The sequence below is a fragment of the Acytostelium subglobosum genome (genome assembly GCF_000787575.1).
Source record: "Acytostelium subglobosum LB1 DNA, scaffold: scaffold16, whole genome shotgun sequence".
NCBI lineage: Eukaryota > Evosea > Eumycetozoa > Acytosteliales > Acytosteliaceae > Acytostelium > Acytostelium subglobosum.
In genome coordinates, this window is record NW_012236517.1 from 500,425 (window position 1) to 517,880 (window position 17,456).

Genomic DNA, 17,456 nt, shown 5'->3' on the forward strand with positions numbered 1-17,456 from the left:
CCAAGTAGTTCGTACACAATCATCCAAACCAATCAATGGATCATCGATACATTGTCAATGTATTTGATTGACAAAGGAGCATATGATGAATAAACATCTCTCTTTCTTTCAATTGCAATTGATGATGGTGGTCTATCTGATGATATCGAGACATGTATCGCGCGGCCTAAGAGTATTCCGAGGCTTTGTCTGGTTCCAACCAGACAACAAAACAAATAGTATGATGCATTGATACAAGTAAATATCAATGGCGCGCTAATGAATGGGATGGGTCTAGAGTGTGTAGAGTAGCATGTATAATTGTCTAATCGGGAATACTGAAATGGAATCATTTCTTTATCGGTCCGATTATTCATTTATTTATATTTTATTGTATTGAATAAAAAAAAAAGGTGATATGCTTGCCCATAAAAGGTGATAAGTCTACATCCATCTGTTCACACACACACACAAACAACTAAAGATCTTTATATATAATTAATTATTAATAATGTTGTTGAATCTTGAATGGGGGGGGGAATCCGTTTCGGAGGAAGTGAACTTGACATCCTTTCATTCATTCAATTCAATTCATTCATTCACACATTCACTCAACTAATAATATATCTTCAAACATATAACATATTTATAACTTTATAATCTTATCTATTAATATAATAATAACACAATGACATTTGTAAAGGGAGTTGTTTACGATCCACAGAGAGCAAAGGAGTCTGTCATGCAGACAAAGGATACTCTGATGCAGCTTGAGGAGACTTTGAAGGCTGATGATATCCCAAAGGAAAAGACTGAGGAGGTCTTCAAGCAATACCAACAGTTGCCAATCACTTTCCAAATCAACTGGGCCGTCGCTGGTATGTATAACATGATGATTTCAATTGACACTGTTTCCTTCCTTCATGTTACTTACTTACTTTACTTTAGGTGAGGACGCCAACGAGAACCAAAAGAGAGCTGACTTCTGCAGAGACAGACTGATCGAGTTGAACCATCAGCATCACTTCACTCAGAACAAGATCCCAAGAGCCTTCAACGCTGACAACTATTAAGAGAATATTCTTCTTAATTTGGGTTAGATGGTTATACTGACTGATGGCGGCAGTGACTTGACGACTTGTCATTGCTGTCGTCGACAACAACAACAACAACATCAACAAATATCTGAACCATTGACAACCAGCCAACCAACCAATTGTACATTGTGCCGACCAATCCCCCGCATCAATCAATCCCAATCAGTGTCAATAAACAACAGCACTGATATGTATTCTTTCGGTCCCATCTGGACTTATATTGTTTGTTTGATTCCCAAAGATGGCATTGGTAATTGATAATGAAGCCAGCCCACGATCCTCACTCATTCATTCATGCAAACAATCATTACCTTTATTCATGTACATATAGATAGATACCATGGTCAACTATCATATCCTTCAAGCAGACTCGCTGACTGATGACCAGATCCAACAATGTGCCAACTTGTTCTCAACTAAATATGGAGTGTGGAGCAAACATGTCCAACCTCCACTGCAACCTGGAAAGAATGTTAGGTTGACGGCTAACAAACTAAAGAAACAATTCCTCTTTGACGATCAATGTTATGCATCACTGGCAATAGACAATGGTGAACATGTTGGTCATGCACTATATAGAGTGTTCAGTACACCTGAGCTTGGAGAAGTACGATGGATCACTCAGTTGGTAGTCAAGAGAGAACATCGACATCGTGGTATTGGACAACAATTGGTATATAATTGTCTAGGAACTACCTGGAGGGCTGCAGGCTTAGCATCATGCAATCCATATGCAGTGAAGGCACTTGAGAGGGCCAGTGGTCTGAAGTGTAACCTTGAACTTTCGCAACAACATGGACCAAGTATCCTACAATGCTCCAACCTATCATACCTACCAAAGGAAGTTGATGTCCATGTGAATGCCCTGCAATCTCATTCATATATCGACACCAACTACTTTGTTGACCATGATGAAGTTCTAGATGCACTCAACAAGGTGGATATATGGCGTCTAGGTGACAATCTTCCAGAGGGCTACGAGTTCTTGCATTCGTGTTCAGGTCCAGTCTGTCATGATCGATTGAACTTCAACATCGCACATGCCCATTGATGATGATCACATGATTTATCTTAATGATGTAAATATAGTGATGGGATAGTGTGTGGCCAAACACCACCATCCATTGCATCCATCACACCTCCCTCTCTATCTATTGATTGATCAATCAAACAATCAAACAATCAATTATACTTATAGTCTGTGATGTGATAGTGTGTAGTATGAATAGATGGATAAAGGTCTGTTTGTCGAGTGGTAGTGAGTAGTGGGCAGGCCTTAACATTAACACTCTCACACCATCATGCACTGATCATCACACAACACACACACTCAATCCAGCTCCTTTCACTCAATCATTCTGTTACATAATGGTTTAGATCATTGTGTCTGTGTCTGTATGACAGTGTTTGGGTGTGAACAGCAACAATAACAATATATACTGTACACACTAACAAACCAACCAACTAACCAACTTATATGCGTTATACAAGAAGGCCTTTATATGGAAGGTGCCCTTGTGATGATGTAGTTTGTGGTGGCAATGGGTGAGAGACTGTTTGATTTGATTGGCCACGGCCTCCGGTGATGGTGTTGGTGATGATGGCGATGGAGAGATACAACCTCCAAATGATATCTTTATGGTAATCAATCAATCAACTCCAATACCCCTATACCCATATAGAGGCGTATAGATACGCTTTACATCCTTCATCTAATCAAATTAATTTAGACCTTTAAGGTGTGCCCTTTGTTTGTTTGAGCGGCCATACCATGCCGTTCATGCCATGGTCGAAGCCCCCAGGATTTATTATTTGATTGATTGATTGATTGCTTGTTTAGTTTAGTGAGTGTGAGAGTGAAGGAGAGGAAAGTTGGAAGATTGAATGATTGAATGATAGAATGAATGGATTGATGTAATAATGTTAATGATGATGGTTGGATGTTTGGATTATTAAGGTAAAGGTTCCATCCATTATCTTGTTGTTGTAATCTAACCAACCCATCTTCAGTTAGTTTAGTTCATTAATTACATTACATTACAATCACCAATATTATCTTCGTATATCGACTACCAATTAATCTATATCACCAACACATCACATCTATCACACTCACCTACAACACAGTTAACTGATCATCAGCCAGGGCCAAGGCAATAACCTCGAAGAGGCATACCAAGAGACACTAACACAGTCTATGAAAGGAAGCCTACAACATTGGAGTCCATTGCATGTTTTGATAATCCCAACTTTGACGTCGACCATATTATAATACTTGGAGGTACTCCTAAATCTCAAGTACATATAACTATTATATATATTATTTATTTATTTATTAATTATTTATTCAATCAAATATGGAAATTGCTCAACAAAGAATCGAAAGGGTAATTATATTAAAAGAAAATAATTTATTCCCAAAATAATAATATATTAATATACTTCCCTTAGGTTATTGGACATCTATCACCGAATGAAGTTGCCAGCTCAATGAACTTGCCTACTTCAAACTTGGTATCCCAAGGTATATCCTCAAGAGTATCCAATTCCTTTGATGTTACAAAACTTAAAGGATTGATATCTCCAGTAAAGTTCAGGGAGTTCAAAGAAGAATTTCCATCGAGATTGAGAAGATGCCTCTACGACACTGTCCACTTCACCCAAAAACACCGATCAAATCACACCACCGACACCCGACTAATGGTTCAAATTGCCAGAACCATCACATTTGACCTATATACTCACCGACTCCAATCATTATTCCGTATCGGAAGTAAAGTAAGTAGAATAATATAATAATAATTATTTCCAAAATATTAATCAATCGATTATAATAATAGGATGCAAGACCATATTGCTTTGGTATCAAGGCACTATATACCAGTCACTCGATATCTACAATGATGGAGTGCCAGAACATCATTGGTAATTGTGATGTTGATATTGTCCATACTGATCGTACTTTGAATATGATACAATTTGCCAAGTATATGATGCAATCAAGGATACTACCTGGAAATGTTGCCAACACGGTAGACCTTATTCCAAGGACCAACATAATTGATCTCAACAGTTTGGTCAATCTATTCCATCAGAGAGATGTCAAGAGGTCCAAGGAGCTCATGTCCAGACTGGATAGAATGCCAAAGAACTTCAAAGACCTTGACACAGTACTCGAGTATGCTGGTACCTTGGCCATCAAGGCATCAGTTGCTCACTTGGAGTACACCATGATTCGTGAGCTGGCCGAGATATCTACGACCCATACATCACCAATCAATCAACTCGTGTTGCTGGATGCCCTTACCAAACTTCAAGATGATATGGGATGGATGGTGGCTCACCAACTCATCAATGAGGACATGGCCAATCATATTCCGTTCATGATTGTTGATTTGTCCACGACCCTGTCCACACACATTGTCGACATTGTTGAAGCTTTGCGTTAGATATATATATTAAGAGTTTCACAATAAAGTCATATAATATTTATTCCAATGTATCTGTATGTATTTTATTACATTTGACAACAGGACTTGTCCCACCTTTCGTTGACCCCTTTCCTTTCCAGATTGGTCCCATATTTTGGACAGCTATTAGGAAGTACCATCGATGCGTAATATCATTGCCATTTAGATATGTTGATTGTTTGATAATGAGATTACGCATCAAATGGTACTTCCTAAGAGTTGTCCCACACACTCACACACTCGCACTTTCTATATTTGATTGATTGATTGATAAGTGATAAGAGATAACATACAGATAACTAGTCAAATCAGTATAAGTTCAGATCTATCTCTATCTATATCTTATTATACAACATCAGTAAAGGGAATGAATGAATGAATGAATGAAGAATGAGTGATTCGCTTGAATGTACGTCAGCTGCTTTCTTGGCCTCATCCCATAGCTATACACCCCACTCTCACACGTATCACAAACTAGTTGACTGATCAGGGTCAGATGATGCTAATGCCCTGTGATGGATCTAAAAAATCAAATTGTGTGTTTGTTTTGTTAGAGGATGCTAGAAAGACCACACGATACCCACCCCTTCATCGAATTTGAAGATCTGCGGAAGGCACCTCACACTGGGTGATAGCCAGACAAGGATAAGGCCCTTCTGAAGAACATGTCGCACCCATTGTGTCCCGATGTCGTAACTGGTTCAATCTCCTTTGGTTCAATAAGTTGGACGAGTGTCCTAGCGAGGAGCCTCAAAACGATATTGAGGAGCTCGCAACGAAAGAGTGAGCGATCAACATCATTGACGCATCCACCAATCAAAAGCCATTATAGCCTATCTTTTATTATTTATTCATCCATTCATTCTCTTGATGAAGGATTGTTGATCTTCATCGTTGATTGTTGTGGTCGTTGTTGTTGATGGTGGAGGATTGATAACACACCCCTCATCCAGGTCGTTTTGAAGTTGTTAACTTTGCAGAACATGATCTCCACCTGTCAACATAATGTAACTTGAGCACTGCTCATTGTAAGGATCCAAATAACCGATCTTTGGTTCATTCATCATTCATTCATTCGTTCGTTTCTTCAATAAGGCAATGGATTGGTTTGTCGGCTATTCTTTCTTTTATGTGGAACCCATGGGTAGGTTCATTCACTCATTCATCCGATCAATCGTTTATTTCACAGACAACATTCAATCAACAAATATTGTATGACATACTTTGACAAGTTGTGTCTCTTGGTCCATGTAAAGGATAATAATGAACTACACAACCAAAGTGATTTGTCGAAGCGTTGAGAGTAAAGATCTCAATTTAGTGGAAATCAAGGTTACATGACCTTGAGATTCAATGACGAAATTGTACAAGGTATGCGCGTGCCCTTTGCCAAAGATAGTTGAATGATCCAATATCTGTTCGAATATAAAATACATACATAATACATAACAATACAATGACAAAGAAGAAGACGGTGTTTGATGGTTGTGTGATCACTTGTTGTGGCAAGTTTGATAATCCTCAACCAACGATCAAGGCATCTGTTGTGGAACATGGAGGAAAGACAGAGAATATGTTCAATGCCAGGTGTACACATCTGATCACTACAAAGGAGAACTTCAATAGGAAGACAAACAATGTAAAGAGAGCAATCAAGGCTGGTGCCCATGTCGTCAACATTCAATTCGTAAACAAGTCAATCGAGGCTGGCAAGAGATTGGATGAAGAGGCATACTCATTCTTGAGGCAAGATGGCGGTGATGATCAAGAAGATGATGAGGATGAGGATGGTGAAGATGAGGTTGAAGCCAAGCCAGCCCCACCCATCACAAAGAGGAGGGCGGCTGCAGCAGCCAAACAAGTCAAGAAAGAAGAGGTGAAAGAGGAAGAGGAAGATGAAGTTGAAGAGGAGGTCAAGGAAGTTGGATCAAAGAGAAAGAGAACAACCACAACAAGAGTGAAGAAGCAAGTGAAGGAGGAGGAGGTGGAGGTGGAGGAGGATGAGCAAGACCAAGTGAAGGACGAGAAGGAGTGCAATGATGAGGAAGAAGAGGAGATTGTTCAGCCAAAGAAGAAGAGCAAGGCAAAGACCGTGAAGGAGTATCCAAAGTTCTATCCAGTGGCCGACGATGAGACTATGGTCAAAATGACCAAGGTTGTAGCCGGACTGAAACAACAACGTGTCATATTCTATCCATGCGCTCAAGAGTGTCTGCGCGACATGATGTCCCATCTCTGTAAACAAATGGACGACACTTATACCACCGCCAAGGACTTGACAGCCTCAAAGAGACAGTCACATTGTCTTGACAAGGTGATAAATCCAACACTGCTCAAGGTGCTAAGAATGGAGAAGCCAGACAAGGACAATGCCGACGACACATTGGTGGATGCCGCCAGCCTCAAGGCCGCGCTGCCAGCCTGGTCGGCAGAGGACATCAAGGACATCACACAAATCTGCAATGGATTCCTCGCCAACATGTTCACCCGTTTCAAAGAGCACAGCGACCGCCACAAACGCGGATGGGTCAGCGGGACTGCGATCCGTCACATCATCAGCGAGAGCCTCACCCTCTCAGAGATGTTCCCACATCTTGATACCTATCGCAAGCCTACAGGGCCAAGAGACAAGGCCCGTCCAAAGAAGGTGTATTATGGCGCAGAGAATGACCAGGCAGCTTGATGTATGTGTTGGTGATCATGCATAAATGAACAGTCGTCAACTCCCCCACCCCATCCTAATAATAAATGATGGATGGTTTAAACAATACCTAAATAGGGCAAGTGAACAGCAAAGGGTGACCCTTTGTTTCTAAACGACTTGCATTCCCACACTCACACTGACACATATTTGTGTCTGTTACTTTGCCAATCCAGGCAATGTGATTGATTATCTTGTCCAGTTTCAATCCAATCAGATCAAGCCAGAACTAGAATAGACATCTGTTGTGATTTACCTTCCACATCCTCTACCCACTCTTTCAATCAAACTCATGAACATACTTGCGTCAATATAAATAATAACATTCAAAGTATTATTCATTCATTCATTCCAACTTATTCATTCAACATAGAGATAATTAGAAGTATTATTACAATAACAACACTTTAACTACATATAATAGATATAGATACAATGGTGATTCCATCAAGAACTAATCAAAGGGCCGAAGTAGTAAGTCCTTATTATTTATATAATATATATTATTGTTACTAATACAAAGATATATAGATTCTTTATCACTTAGACCCTGATCATTTCTTGAAGATAATGAGTGCACAACCATGTCAAGGATATATATACAACCAGCAGAAACAAACTAAACCAAAGACCCAATTTGAAATAGACCTTGATATCATCAATCAAAAATGAGCACTCAATCACTCAACCAATCAAAGCAAATCTCGATCACTTCAAAGTCACTGTAACCTATATTATTATTTATTTATTTATCAACTTGTACTACAACATATATTTAATCATCATCATTAAAGTAATTGTATATTTATATAATCATATAACTTAATATAACAATCTTTCTTTGGTTTTGTTTCTAATTGATAGATCACAGGTGCACAGTGAGACTTAACTAATAAGGGACTTGTAGACGACAAGTGCAAAGGCATGACCCTTGTAACCCGACCGCTTGTTGACCACGATAAGTCTGTCCGACATCACTGGTTCACATCGCCCCTTTTGTGAATTCACCTGTGAATAAATCCCCCAAAAAATTAATAATAATGTAAATTTCGATCACCCGATCTACGATTTGCAGTCGATTGCAGCTCTTGAGCACCGCGACGATTGGTTCCCCGGAGAGCCGTCCCCTCCACTCTCAGGACCCTATTTTGAAATAATGTCTCTGTGTGTATGTACGTATTTGTGTATGTTCTACATACCATAAGAAAACAGTGTGGTTCTTGTCTTTACTTCACCATCATCATCAAACATCATCATCATTATTTACTTACTTTCATACTTACTTTTTTAACACACACATAGATAGATATATATATATAAATAGATACTTACACTTAGTTAGATATAATAATAGATTTATTGATTAATAGACACTATTCACTCACAACAAACACATCATAAATTTCGATCGACTGATCCAAAAACACTCGTTTAACCCATCGTCAAGGACCTAACCTCACCATTAACTAATAATAATCAACAACACAACTAAAAAAACAAAACAGTACCAACAACAACACAAACACTCATACACACACACACACACACACAAACACAAAGACGTCCGTTCAAGGCCCATCCCTGACATCAACTCTTGAGGCGTCATCTCCTCCCCCCTCACCACACACTTGCGGACAAGGGTTCAATCGAAGACACATCCCTCCTCATTGACATTTATATCTTAACATTACACTTTATCTATTTCTTCTTCTTTAAACTTATATTTATATACATACAATACAACTTAACATAAACAGATATTATATAGATATTTTAACTTTACTTGTAAATAATAATATTAATAATATATACATATACATATATAATTATATATAACACACAATGACAAATGATGTGGACAGTGACAAGGATAAGATGGAGTTTGGCGCAGCCCCGCCACCACCTTCACCATTGTATAGTGCTATGGGTGTAGTGGATATTAATCATGGATTGGAACACCGTAACTCTGTACAGAGTTTCAATACAACGACAGATGACGAGGAGGACGAGAATGAGGAGTTGGACTCTGAGAGCGAGTATAGCTCCGACGACGAGAGCTATCTGACAAACTCTTCGATAATGTCATCGTCAACCAGTCAACTGCCATCAGAGATAACGCCATCGGCTTCAATGACCTTCCTGCATACGACCACGTCGATGGGCCTGACGGGCGGCGGCCTCGGCAGCGACGACTCGAGCTCATCGCTGGCCAGTTGCAGCAGTCGCATCATCAGCCCATCCAACAGCATCAGAAACAGCTTCAGTAACAGCGAGGCATTGTCCTCCTCATCGAGTCTGTCGCCAGAGCGACACAAGAGGAACTCAATGATCGATCTGAACTCAATGTCACCGAGCAGCAGCAAGAAGGAGGAGAAGAGGAGGAAGAAGGAGGAGAAGGCCCGCGAGAAGTCAAAGAAGAAGGAGAAGCACGCCTCTCCCACCAAGCAATCAATCTCTCCATCATCCACAGTCACACCAAACAACCAGAAGCTGCGTACCAGTCTCTCGTCGGCACTCTTCAATCACAAGAGTGGCAGTGGTGGCGAGAGTCAGGAGACACAGTCCAGATCACCTCCAACACCTGTAAATAATACAACATGTAATAATAACAATGTCAACAACACAAACAACAACAATGCATTGGCCGCCAGCACAGAGAAGAAGAAGACAATGTCATTCTTTAGAAAGTCTCCAAGCAGTCATGGTCTTAGTGAGGATGCACAGACTGGAAATGGCTTCACGAGCAGCAGCGCGTATCAATCACGCACCAACAATAGCCAGCCAATCGACACGACCACCAACAGCCCTCACCTCTCAACATCACCGACGACCTATGACAAGTATCTGACCAGCTACCACTCGCCCAAAAAGAAGACGTCCACCATCGAGAAAATCTTTGGTGGCGGCAAGAAGAAGGACGAGAGGCGTCTTGGCGCATCCAGCGAGCTTCAGCCACAGGCAGCGCAGTCACAGCAACAGGGCGAGTCAAGGAGTGGCGGCGCCACCCCCGACCTCAAGTCATCGAGCTCATCCATAAACAAGATCAGGATGTCAGTGTCCGAGAACGACCTGCTCAATCCGGGCGAGATGACGCTGGAGGAGCAAGCCAGACTTGCAAACGACCTGGCAAATCTGGCCGGCCTCAGGACTGTTGTAACCACTAGCTCTGAAGCCACATCGCTCGTGGCATCAATGCCTCTCCCATCAATCAGAGAGGATGATCCAGCGATGAACCCATTGGAGAAGGCCAACTCTGAGCCCATGATAACGATATCACCTCCACTTGAAGGCGACGGCCAACACCATCATCTCCCGCCTCACCGAGCAACACCCGACCGACAGCTCATGAGGAGGAAGACCATTGAAGAGCTCAAGTTTGACACAACCCTCAAAGAGTTGGTGGCCTCTAAAGGACAGGAGTTGTAAGTATCTCACGCGCAGCAGGGACAAGTTGTTCCATTCATCACTAACTGACATCAATCAATATTGTAGGAAGAGATATAAACAATTCATTGGAACTAGACCAGCGTACAAGACCAAGTTGTTCCAGAGTGAGGAGGAGACTCCACAACACTCGACGTTGGTGTCAAGACAGAGTTCGATCGAGGATATGAAGAATGGCAATGTAAACATAGATTGTAGCACTGGATGGACACGCGAGTGTGACATCCCGGCCAACCTCATCAGACAGAGGCCGGCTGGCAGCAGCCAACACCTCCTGGAGGAGAGTGACAATGAGATACATCACTATGATACCTCATTCCTCGATTTCAGTATGTAGTTGACAAGTCGAAGCGATCGCTCATCCATTCACTAACCTCTCACTCAATCACTCACTACAGAGCACAAGAACTTCCTCTCTGTTGACCAACTCAATGGAGGCCCCATCGGTCCTGTTATAATCAGTATTCGAAAGGTGGCAGAGAAGTTCAAGCAGAAGAAGAAGAGACATGATAAGCCTGGAGAAGGCGCACCGCCAATGATGGCGCAGGAGAGAAGGTTCAAGGTCCTGGTCAGAACACAAGAGGGCGAGGACAGGTTCTATCTGTCGTCGGGCAAGGCCACACCCCAGGAGTTGATGCACACCGTTCAATCCATTTGCCAGCCCATCAGCGCACTGACATTCAAGGTGATCAAGTCAAACGATGTCAAGAAGCAGCTCTCCAACTGGGAGGACAAGTTGATCACAAAGGACTACACGTTTGGACTGCTCTATCGCAAGAAAGACCAGCTCACAGAGTCCGAGATGTTCTCCAACCAGATCCAGGACGCCAGCGAAGAGTACAATGAGTTCCTTGAGTTCATTGGCAAGAAGATTGAGCTCAAAGATTGGCCACACTACAAGGGTAACCTTGACATTGTCAGTAAGTATAGGTATAGTTGTCCGTGTTCGGAAAGGCCTCCTTTACTCACGCTCATCACAAATATAGACAACTCAACTGGCATCCATTCAGTGTATACTACCAAACATTTTAACATTGATGACAATATATTCAAGTTCCAGATCATGTTCCACGTGTCGACACTACTTCCATTCAGAGCTCACGATGAGCAACAACTAGAGAGAAAGAGACATGTTGGCAATGATGTCGTTGTGTTGATCTTCCAAGACATTGGTTGTGCCCCATTTGTACCATCCACCATCCGCTCAGAGTTTAACCGTAAGTAACTTTATAGTACACACGACATCATACCAGCTTATAGCTTACTCACACTCCACCCTCTCTCAATCAATCAAGATGTATTCATTGTTGTACAACCTCAGCCCAAACAGTCTCCCCTTGACCCGACTCAATATATAATATCAGTGACCTCAAAGGATGGCGTTGGACAGTTTGGTCCGTCATTCTCTCCGAACAAGGTCTGGAAAAAGGACATCAACTTATTAGATAGTCTAATTGCCAAGAGTATGTTTAATAGTCAAGTGATGATGAAGACAACAACAACATTACATGTATTAACAAACAACCCAACCATTAATAGTGATAAATGGAGCAAAGGCAGCACTATACGCGAATGCATTCAGTGAGAAACTGAAGAAGACAAGGCTGGCCTTCCTCAAGGCTATCATAAGCAAGATTGACCAATGACCGACATCGACATAACAACAACAGGTTGATAACTTGCGACAATATTGTAACATGTACATTAATTAATGAACAGTCCGATTGTAAATATATATATATATTATAACTATAATAATTATTACATGTCTCTACTCTCTCCTTCACTCTCATTCCCTCCTCCTCTCAGTTTGAACACGGAGTTTCCTCCTCCGCCAACAACAATGACCAATGAACTTTATTTAGGCATATGTATATACTTGTTCGGGAATCGTGGCACTGGGACGTACCAGTAATGATCAGTTCTGGTGTTGACTATTCATATTTGTAGGGACACACTTTGTTTATGGCTAAGGACAAACTCAGCCAAGGGAACTGATGAAACCCATATGTGTTTTGGATTACCATCTTTGGAAATTGACCATATATGAAGGCTAATGATATTGACTGTTGAATTACAACATGTCCATCTCCAATATATAACAATCTCCTTCATTCAACAATATAATTCATTAACAACAAGCATCTCTTAGACAAACAAATAATAACTTAAGTTATCAAATTAATTAATTATTTAATAATGGAGTCACAAAGAGAGATTAAGGATCCAATTCAACAACAAAGCCATGAGAATGTTCCACAACATCAACTACACCAACAACAACAACAAACTAGTCCCACCCAGAGAGTAAAGGAATTCCAGAGCTCTGAAGAGCCTGTTATTCAACAACAAGGTTCTGGATCAGAGGCCAAGGAGGGCGAATACCGACCGATCTCTACTGGTCCAATTTCCGAGGAGCAGCAATTGCACCAACAACAAATTCCCCAACAAAAGGAGTCACCTCCTGTGTCCGAGGAGTTCAAGAAGAAGATTGGTTTGGAATCCAAGGAGGAGGGCGAGGTCCAAGGCCCGGGTATAGGTCTAGGTCAGGAGAAGGACAAGGACATTGGTGTACAATCGGATACCTCTCAACATCCCGGCGAATCCAAAGAGTCCTACCGTGAGAGAATGGCAAAACTCAAGCATAACATCGGTGATGCTATTGGTACAGCTTGGGGAGACACCAAGCATGCTTTCCACGAGACTGGGGAGAGGATCCATGAGACGGGCTCACACATCAAGGGTCGTGCAGTTGGAATGTTCCACCACGGTGAGAAGAAGGATGAGACCTCCCCAGAGGTCGTGGAGGAAGAGCGCCAAATCCTAGGTACCCAACAGGAGGGTCAGCCTGGTTCTGATTTGGAGGAGGCCAAGAGAACATCCGAGAAACAACATGAACAACTACCCCAACAACTCGAGGTCCTAGGCTCCAAGGTGGGCACTCAAGAGGGAGTCCAGCAACAACAAGTGGAGCCACAATCATCCCCCAAGGTTCTACATCAGGGTGAGAAGCAGCAGGAGCTACAAGAACAAATAGAGCATGAACAGAGGGAGAGGGATATGGAGCGTGCCACAACAGTGACTGAGTAAACTAGTTCAGAGTCCACGCCGTCCCTTCCAATGTTAGGTTAGATAGTCAAGAGTTGTTGTTGATATGAATAAATATTTGATCTAGATCTTCTTTAGTTAAATCAAAAGAGAGATAATAATATTATATTTAATTATAATTATTTACATGTATGGTCGACCATTGTTTCCACTGTTGCCGCTGTTTCCGCTGTTGCCATGTGGCTGTGGAGGGAACATGTCGAATTCGGAGAAGATGTCCTCTCTACCCTGTGGCTGATTATACATTCCTTGGTTATGATGAGGATTATTGGCATCATAATGATTGTTGTTGTTGTTTGTGTCGTAGTGGATTGATCCTGATGATGTTGGATAGTCGTCCATTGGTACCTCCTCGTGCAGGTGTTGGTAGTCCCTCCTAATTCCCAGACCAGTCAATATCGATCGCTTGGGTCTGTTCCTGTTCTTCTGGATCAGCTCGGCTTGGACGAATGGCGCATCCTGGTACTCGAGAACTAGCTTGGTGCGGTAGTATTGTGAGCCGTGACCCTTGAGCTTGCGTCTCAGCACAATGAATGCGAGAGCGGCGCCATAGAGTGAGACAGAGATGACCACGATGCTGATGACCACCTTGGACACGGTACTGAGTCCACTGCTGGACTGACGGGTGCAGCTTGATCCATCACCACCACATACTCCACACTTGTCGTACTCCTTGTATGAGTACTTGATACCGTCGCAGCCAACTAGACATGTGCTGTTTGTGCCGCCACAGACGCCACATGCATCCACCTTCTTGTTGGAGTATGGCAAGTTATCGCAGCCTGACAAACAAGTCGAGTTGTCTCCGCCACACACTCCACACTCGTCAAACTCCAAGATTGAGTTTGGTTCATTGTCGCAGCCACCCAGACAGGTCTTGTTGCTACCGCCACACACTCCACATGCGTCCAGTACAAGTCCAGAGTTGGAAATACCATCGCAGCCAAAGGCGCAGGTAGAGTTGTCGCCGCCACACACGCCACAGGAGTCCAATTTCTTGAATGAGCCAACGATGCCATCGCAGCCTATCAGACATGTGCTGTTGTGACCGCCACACACTCCACAAAGGTCCATCACGAGTCCAGAGTTGATGATTCCATCGCAGCCCACGCAAGTGTTGTTTCCGCCACACACTCCACATTGGTCCAGTGTCTTGTTTGAGTTGACCACGCCATCGCAGCCCACGCATGTTGAGTTGTTGCCACCACACACGCCACAGGCATCGATGATCTTTCCAGAGTTGGCAACGCCATCGCAGCCAATTGAACATGTTGAGTTGTTTCCGCCACACACGCCACATGAATCCAAGACCTTGCCAGAGTTAACTACGCCATCGCAGCCAACTGAACATGAGCCAGCACCTCCACATATGCCACACTTGTCTCTCTCTTCGCCAAACTCGCATTCGGCAACGGCCAAAAGACTGGTGCATTGGGCTACATTGATGGTGGATGGACATTCGGTCGGAGCTTTGGTGTTGGCATCGTAACAGAATGAGCTGATGCCGTCCAGGGACTTGACAGCGCCGTCGCCTGGCTGGCCGGCGACATCCTTGGCCAGATTGTTGCATGACATTGTTGGCTCGTTGCCAAAGAATACAATAGGCGAGGAGAAGCCACCGTTGCCTGGTGCACCTTGGCCTCCATCTCCACCTTTGCCTCCATGGCCTCCATTGCCACTGTTTGATGAGTTGCTTGATCTGTCGGCGTGTGGGTAGCTTCCAAATCCACCCTTTCCACCGAGGTAGCCTGGTTCGATTGGTGATGGTGTGCCACCATTGCCACCCTTGCTCGTGGTAATGGATGAGAACTCAATCTTGACAGTAGAGTTCCAGATGTAGACACCGATGGAGCTGCCACCAGGCTTGCCGCCTAGACCTCCGCGACCTCCACAGCCACCAGCACCGCCTCCAGCTCCCGATCCACCGTATTCTGCGCACTTTCCGAGTCCACCGCCACCGCCACCGCCACCGCCACCACCACCACCATTCTGGCCGAGTAGTCCATTTGATTGTTTGCCAGAGATTCCATGGGGTGTGAATATGAAGACTGGGGGCTTGCCATCTCGGCCAGCCGCACCATTCACGCCATCGCGTCCATTTGTCTCGGCCAAGATAAACATTGTACCGTAGCCAGCTTCGGATCCCTGGCCTCCAGCACCGCCGAAAGAGGCGGTTTGTCCGGCAACTCCGTTGTGTCCAGTCTCGTTGCCGTGGCCAGGCGCGGCGCCATCACCACCGTTGGTTAACTGGCCATAGCACATTAGTACTCCGCCTAGACCTGGTTGAGGGGCTGTGCAGTTGCCGCAGCCTAAAGATGAATCGCCATCCACACAACTGATCATGCCATCGCGTCCATCCGGTCCATTGAGTTGATCATTCTTTGTCCAACTTCCAGCCATTGGAGGTGCGTCAACACCGGCGGCCGACGTCACCGATATAAATCTCAGCACCACCTGATTACTATTACTGATCACTATTCCAAATGATGATCCGAATGTATCTATATTTGATTTGAAGTGATTAAGTGAGTGAGTGAGTGATTGAGTGATTGAGAGATTGATTGGAATAGCTCCAATGACTTACCAGTGTCGTAGACTGGTGTTGGAGAGAGTAGGTTGAGATGTGAGAGGGTGGTCTTGGCTTGGACATTGGTGATGTTGAATACGGCATGTCCTCCATTTGGTTTGATCGTTGTACTTGAGATATAGGGCAGTACTACATTGGATCGGTTCCAGTTTGGTGCACCATCGTATCCACCAAAGATTGATATACCATCGACCAGATCAATCGTCTCTGTACTATACACTCCCTTGGCAACATACACCTGTGTCCTATTCAATCTCTTTGCTTCGTAATATCCAAATTGAAGTACTTTCAGTGGATGAGTCTGTATTTGATTGATTGAGTGAGTATGTGTGAGTGTGTGTGGCGGGCAAACTAGACTTTGAGTTTGGGTCGATGGATCATACCATATTTCCAGACCATGTATCATCACCATTGTTTATATCTATAAATAATTTATCATTGTTGTTGATGCTGTTATCGCCATTATTTGGTTGTGCTGGTATAAAGTCTGCAGAATTTACTTGATCATCACTGATTGTTGTGTTACCCTGTGCGCTAACTATATGATTGATTGAATGTTAGATGACTACATAATGATACTTGGTGATCCAAATGTATACATACTGAGTCCAATATTATTACATATCAGTAGTAATGATAACAAGAGTATCACAACACCTTTGGACTTGGCCATCATCTTCGTCATCATTCACTTTAAATTTGTCCGTCTAACTATGAATGAATAGTTTGTAGTATGAATGATTGAATGAAGTGATGTATCACTTCTTCTAAGACAAAGCTGTAATATTGTAATGTTGTAAATGATTCCAATCTATGAATGAATGACAGTAGATGGATTGGATGTTGATTGTTGTAAATTGTTATTGTTGTTGGAGAGTCACATGTGTGCGGAAGTGATTGATTGACATATGGGGAGAGGCAGGCATGCAGGCAGGATGAATAGCCCATCAACATCACAATCACTGCGAGTTAGTGAGAGAGAGTGCCTGGCAGTCAGTCAGTCAGTCAGTCACGACGAGGACCTTCGCACTCCCATTGACCACCATCACCAGCTGGCACCATATATACAA

The 17,456-nt window shown here is 43.0% G+C and overlaps 7 protein-coding genes across 7 annotated transcripts; 6 read left to right on the top strand and 1 right to left on the bottom strand.

Moving 5' to 3' along the window:
* Positions 1-667: 667 nt before the first annotated feature.
* On the top strand, positions 668-1,052 carry SAMD00019534_079270 (hypothetical protein; the record flags this gene model as incomplete). Its single annotated transcript, XM_012896967.1, has 2 exons — positions 668-857; positions 928-1,052. 2 exons carry the CDS (start codon positions 668-670, stop codon positions 1,050-1,052), a joined length of 315 nt encoding a protein of 104 aa, XP_012752421.1.
* A 364-nt stretch (positions 1,053-1,416) lies between these two features.
* On the top strand, positions 1,417-2,127 carry SAMD00019534_079280 (hypothetical protein; the record flags this gene model as incomplete). The annotated part of the gene is made up of 1 exon (XM_012896968.1): positions 1,417-2,127. One exon carries the CDS (start codon positions 1,417-1,419, stop codon positions 2,125-2,127), a length of 711 nt encoding a protein of 236 aa, XP_012752422.1.
* Positions 2,128-3,776: 1,649 nt separating this feature from the next.
* Positions 3,777-4,525, top strand: SAMD00019534_079290 (hypothetical protein; the record flags this gene model as incomplete). Its single annotated transcript, XM_012896969.1, has 3 exons — positions 3,777-3,854; positions 3,917-4,062; positions 4,150-4,525. The coding sequence occupies 3 exons, from the start codon at positions 3,777-3,779 to the stop codon at positions 4,523-4,525; spliced, it is 600 nt and encodes a 199-aa protein (XP_012752423.1).
* A 1,477-nt stretch (positions 4,526-6,002) lies between these two features.
* On the top strand, positions 6,003-7,229 carry SAMD00019534_079300 (hypothetical protein; the record flags this gene model as incomplete). Its single annotated transcript, XM_012896970.1, has 1 exon — positions 6,003-7,229. The coding sequence occupies one exon, from the start codon at positions 6,003-6,005 to the stop codon at positions 7,227-7,229; it is 1,227 nt and encodes a 408-aa protein (XP_012752424.1).
* Positions 7,230-9,089: 1,860 nt separating this feature from the next.
* On the top strand, positions 9,090-12,337 carry SAMD00019534_079310 (hypothetical protein; the record flags this gene model as incomplete). Its single annotated transcript, XM_012896971.1, has 6 exons — positions 9,090-10,669; positions 10,740-11,020; positions 11,090-11,611; positions 11,678-11,908; positions 11,987-12,154; positions 12,231-12,337. The coding sequence occupies 6 exons, from the start codon at positions 9,090-9,092 to the stop codon at positions 12,335-12,337; spliced, it is 2,889 nt and encodes a 962-aa protein (XP_012752425.1).
* Positions 12,338-12,890: 553 nt separating this feature from the next.
* On the top strand, positions 12,891-13,781 carry SAMD00019534_079320 (hypothetical protein; the record flags this gene model as incomplete). Its single annotated transcript, XM_012896972.1, has 1 exon — positions 12,891-13,781. One exon carries the CDS (start codon positions 12,891-12,893, stop codon positions 13,779-13,781), a length of 891 nt encoding a protein of 296 aa, XP_012752426.1.
* Positions 13,782-13,922: 141 nt separating this feature from the next.
* SAMD00019534_079330 (hypothetical protein) lies at positions 13,923-17,062 on the bottom strand (the record flags this gene model as incomplete). The annotated part of the gene is made up of 4 exons (XM_012896973.1): positions 13,923-16,300; positions 16,384-16,687; positions 16,770-16,924; positions 16,990-17,062. 4 exons carry the CDS (start codon positions 17,060-17,062, stop codon positions 13,923-13,925), a joined length of 2,910 nt encoding a protein of 969 aa, XP_012752427.1.
* Between the last annotated feature and the right edge of the window lie 394 nt (positions 17,063-17,456).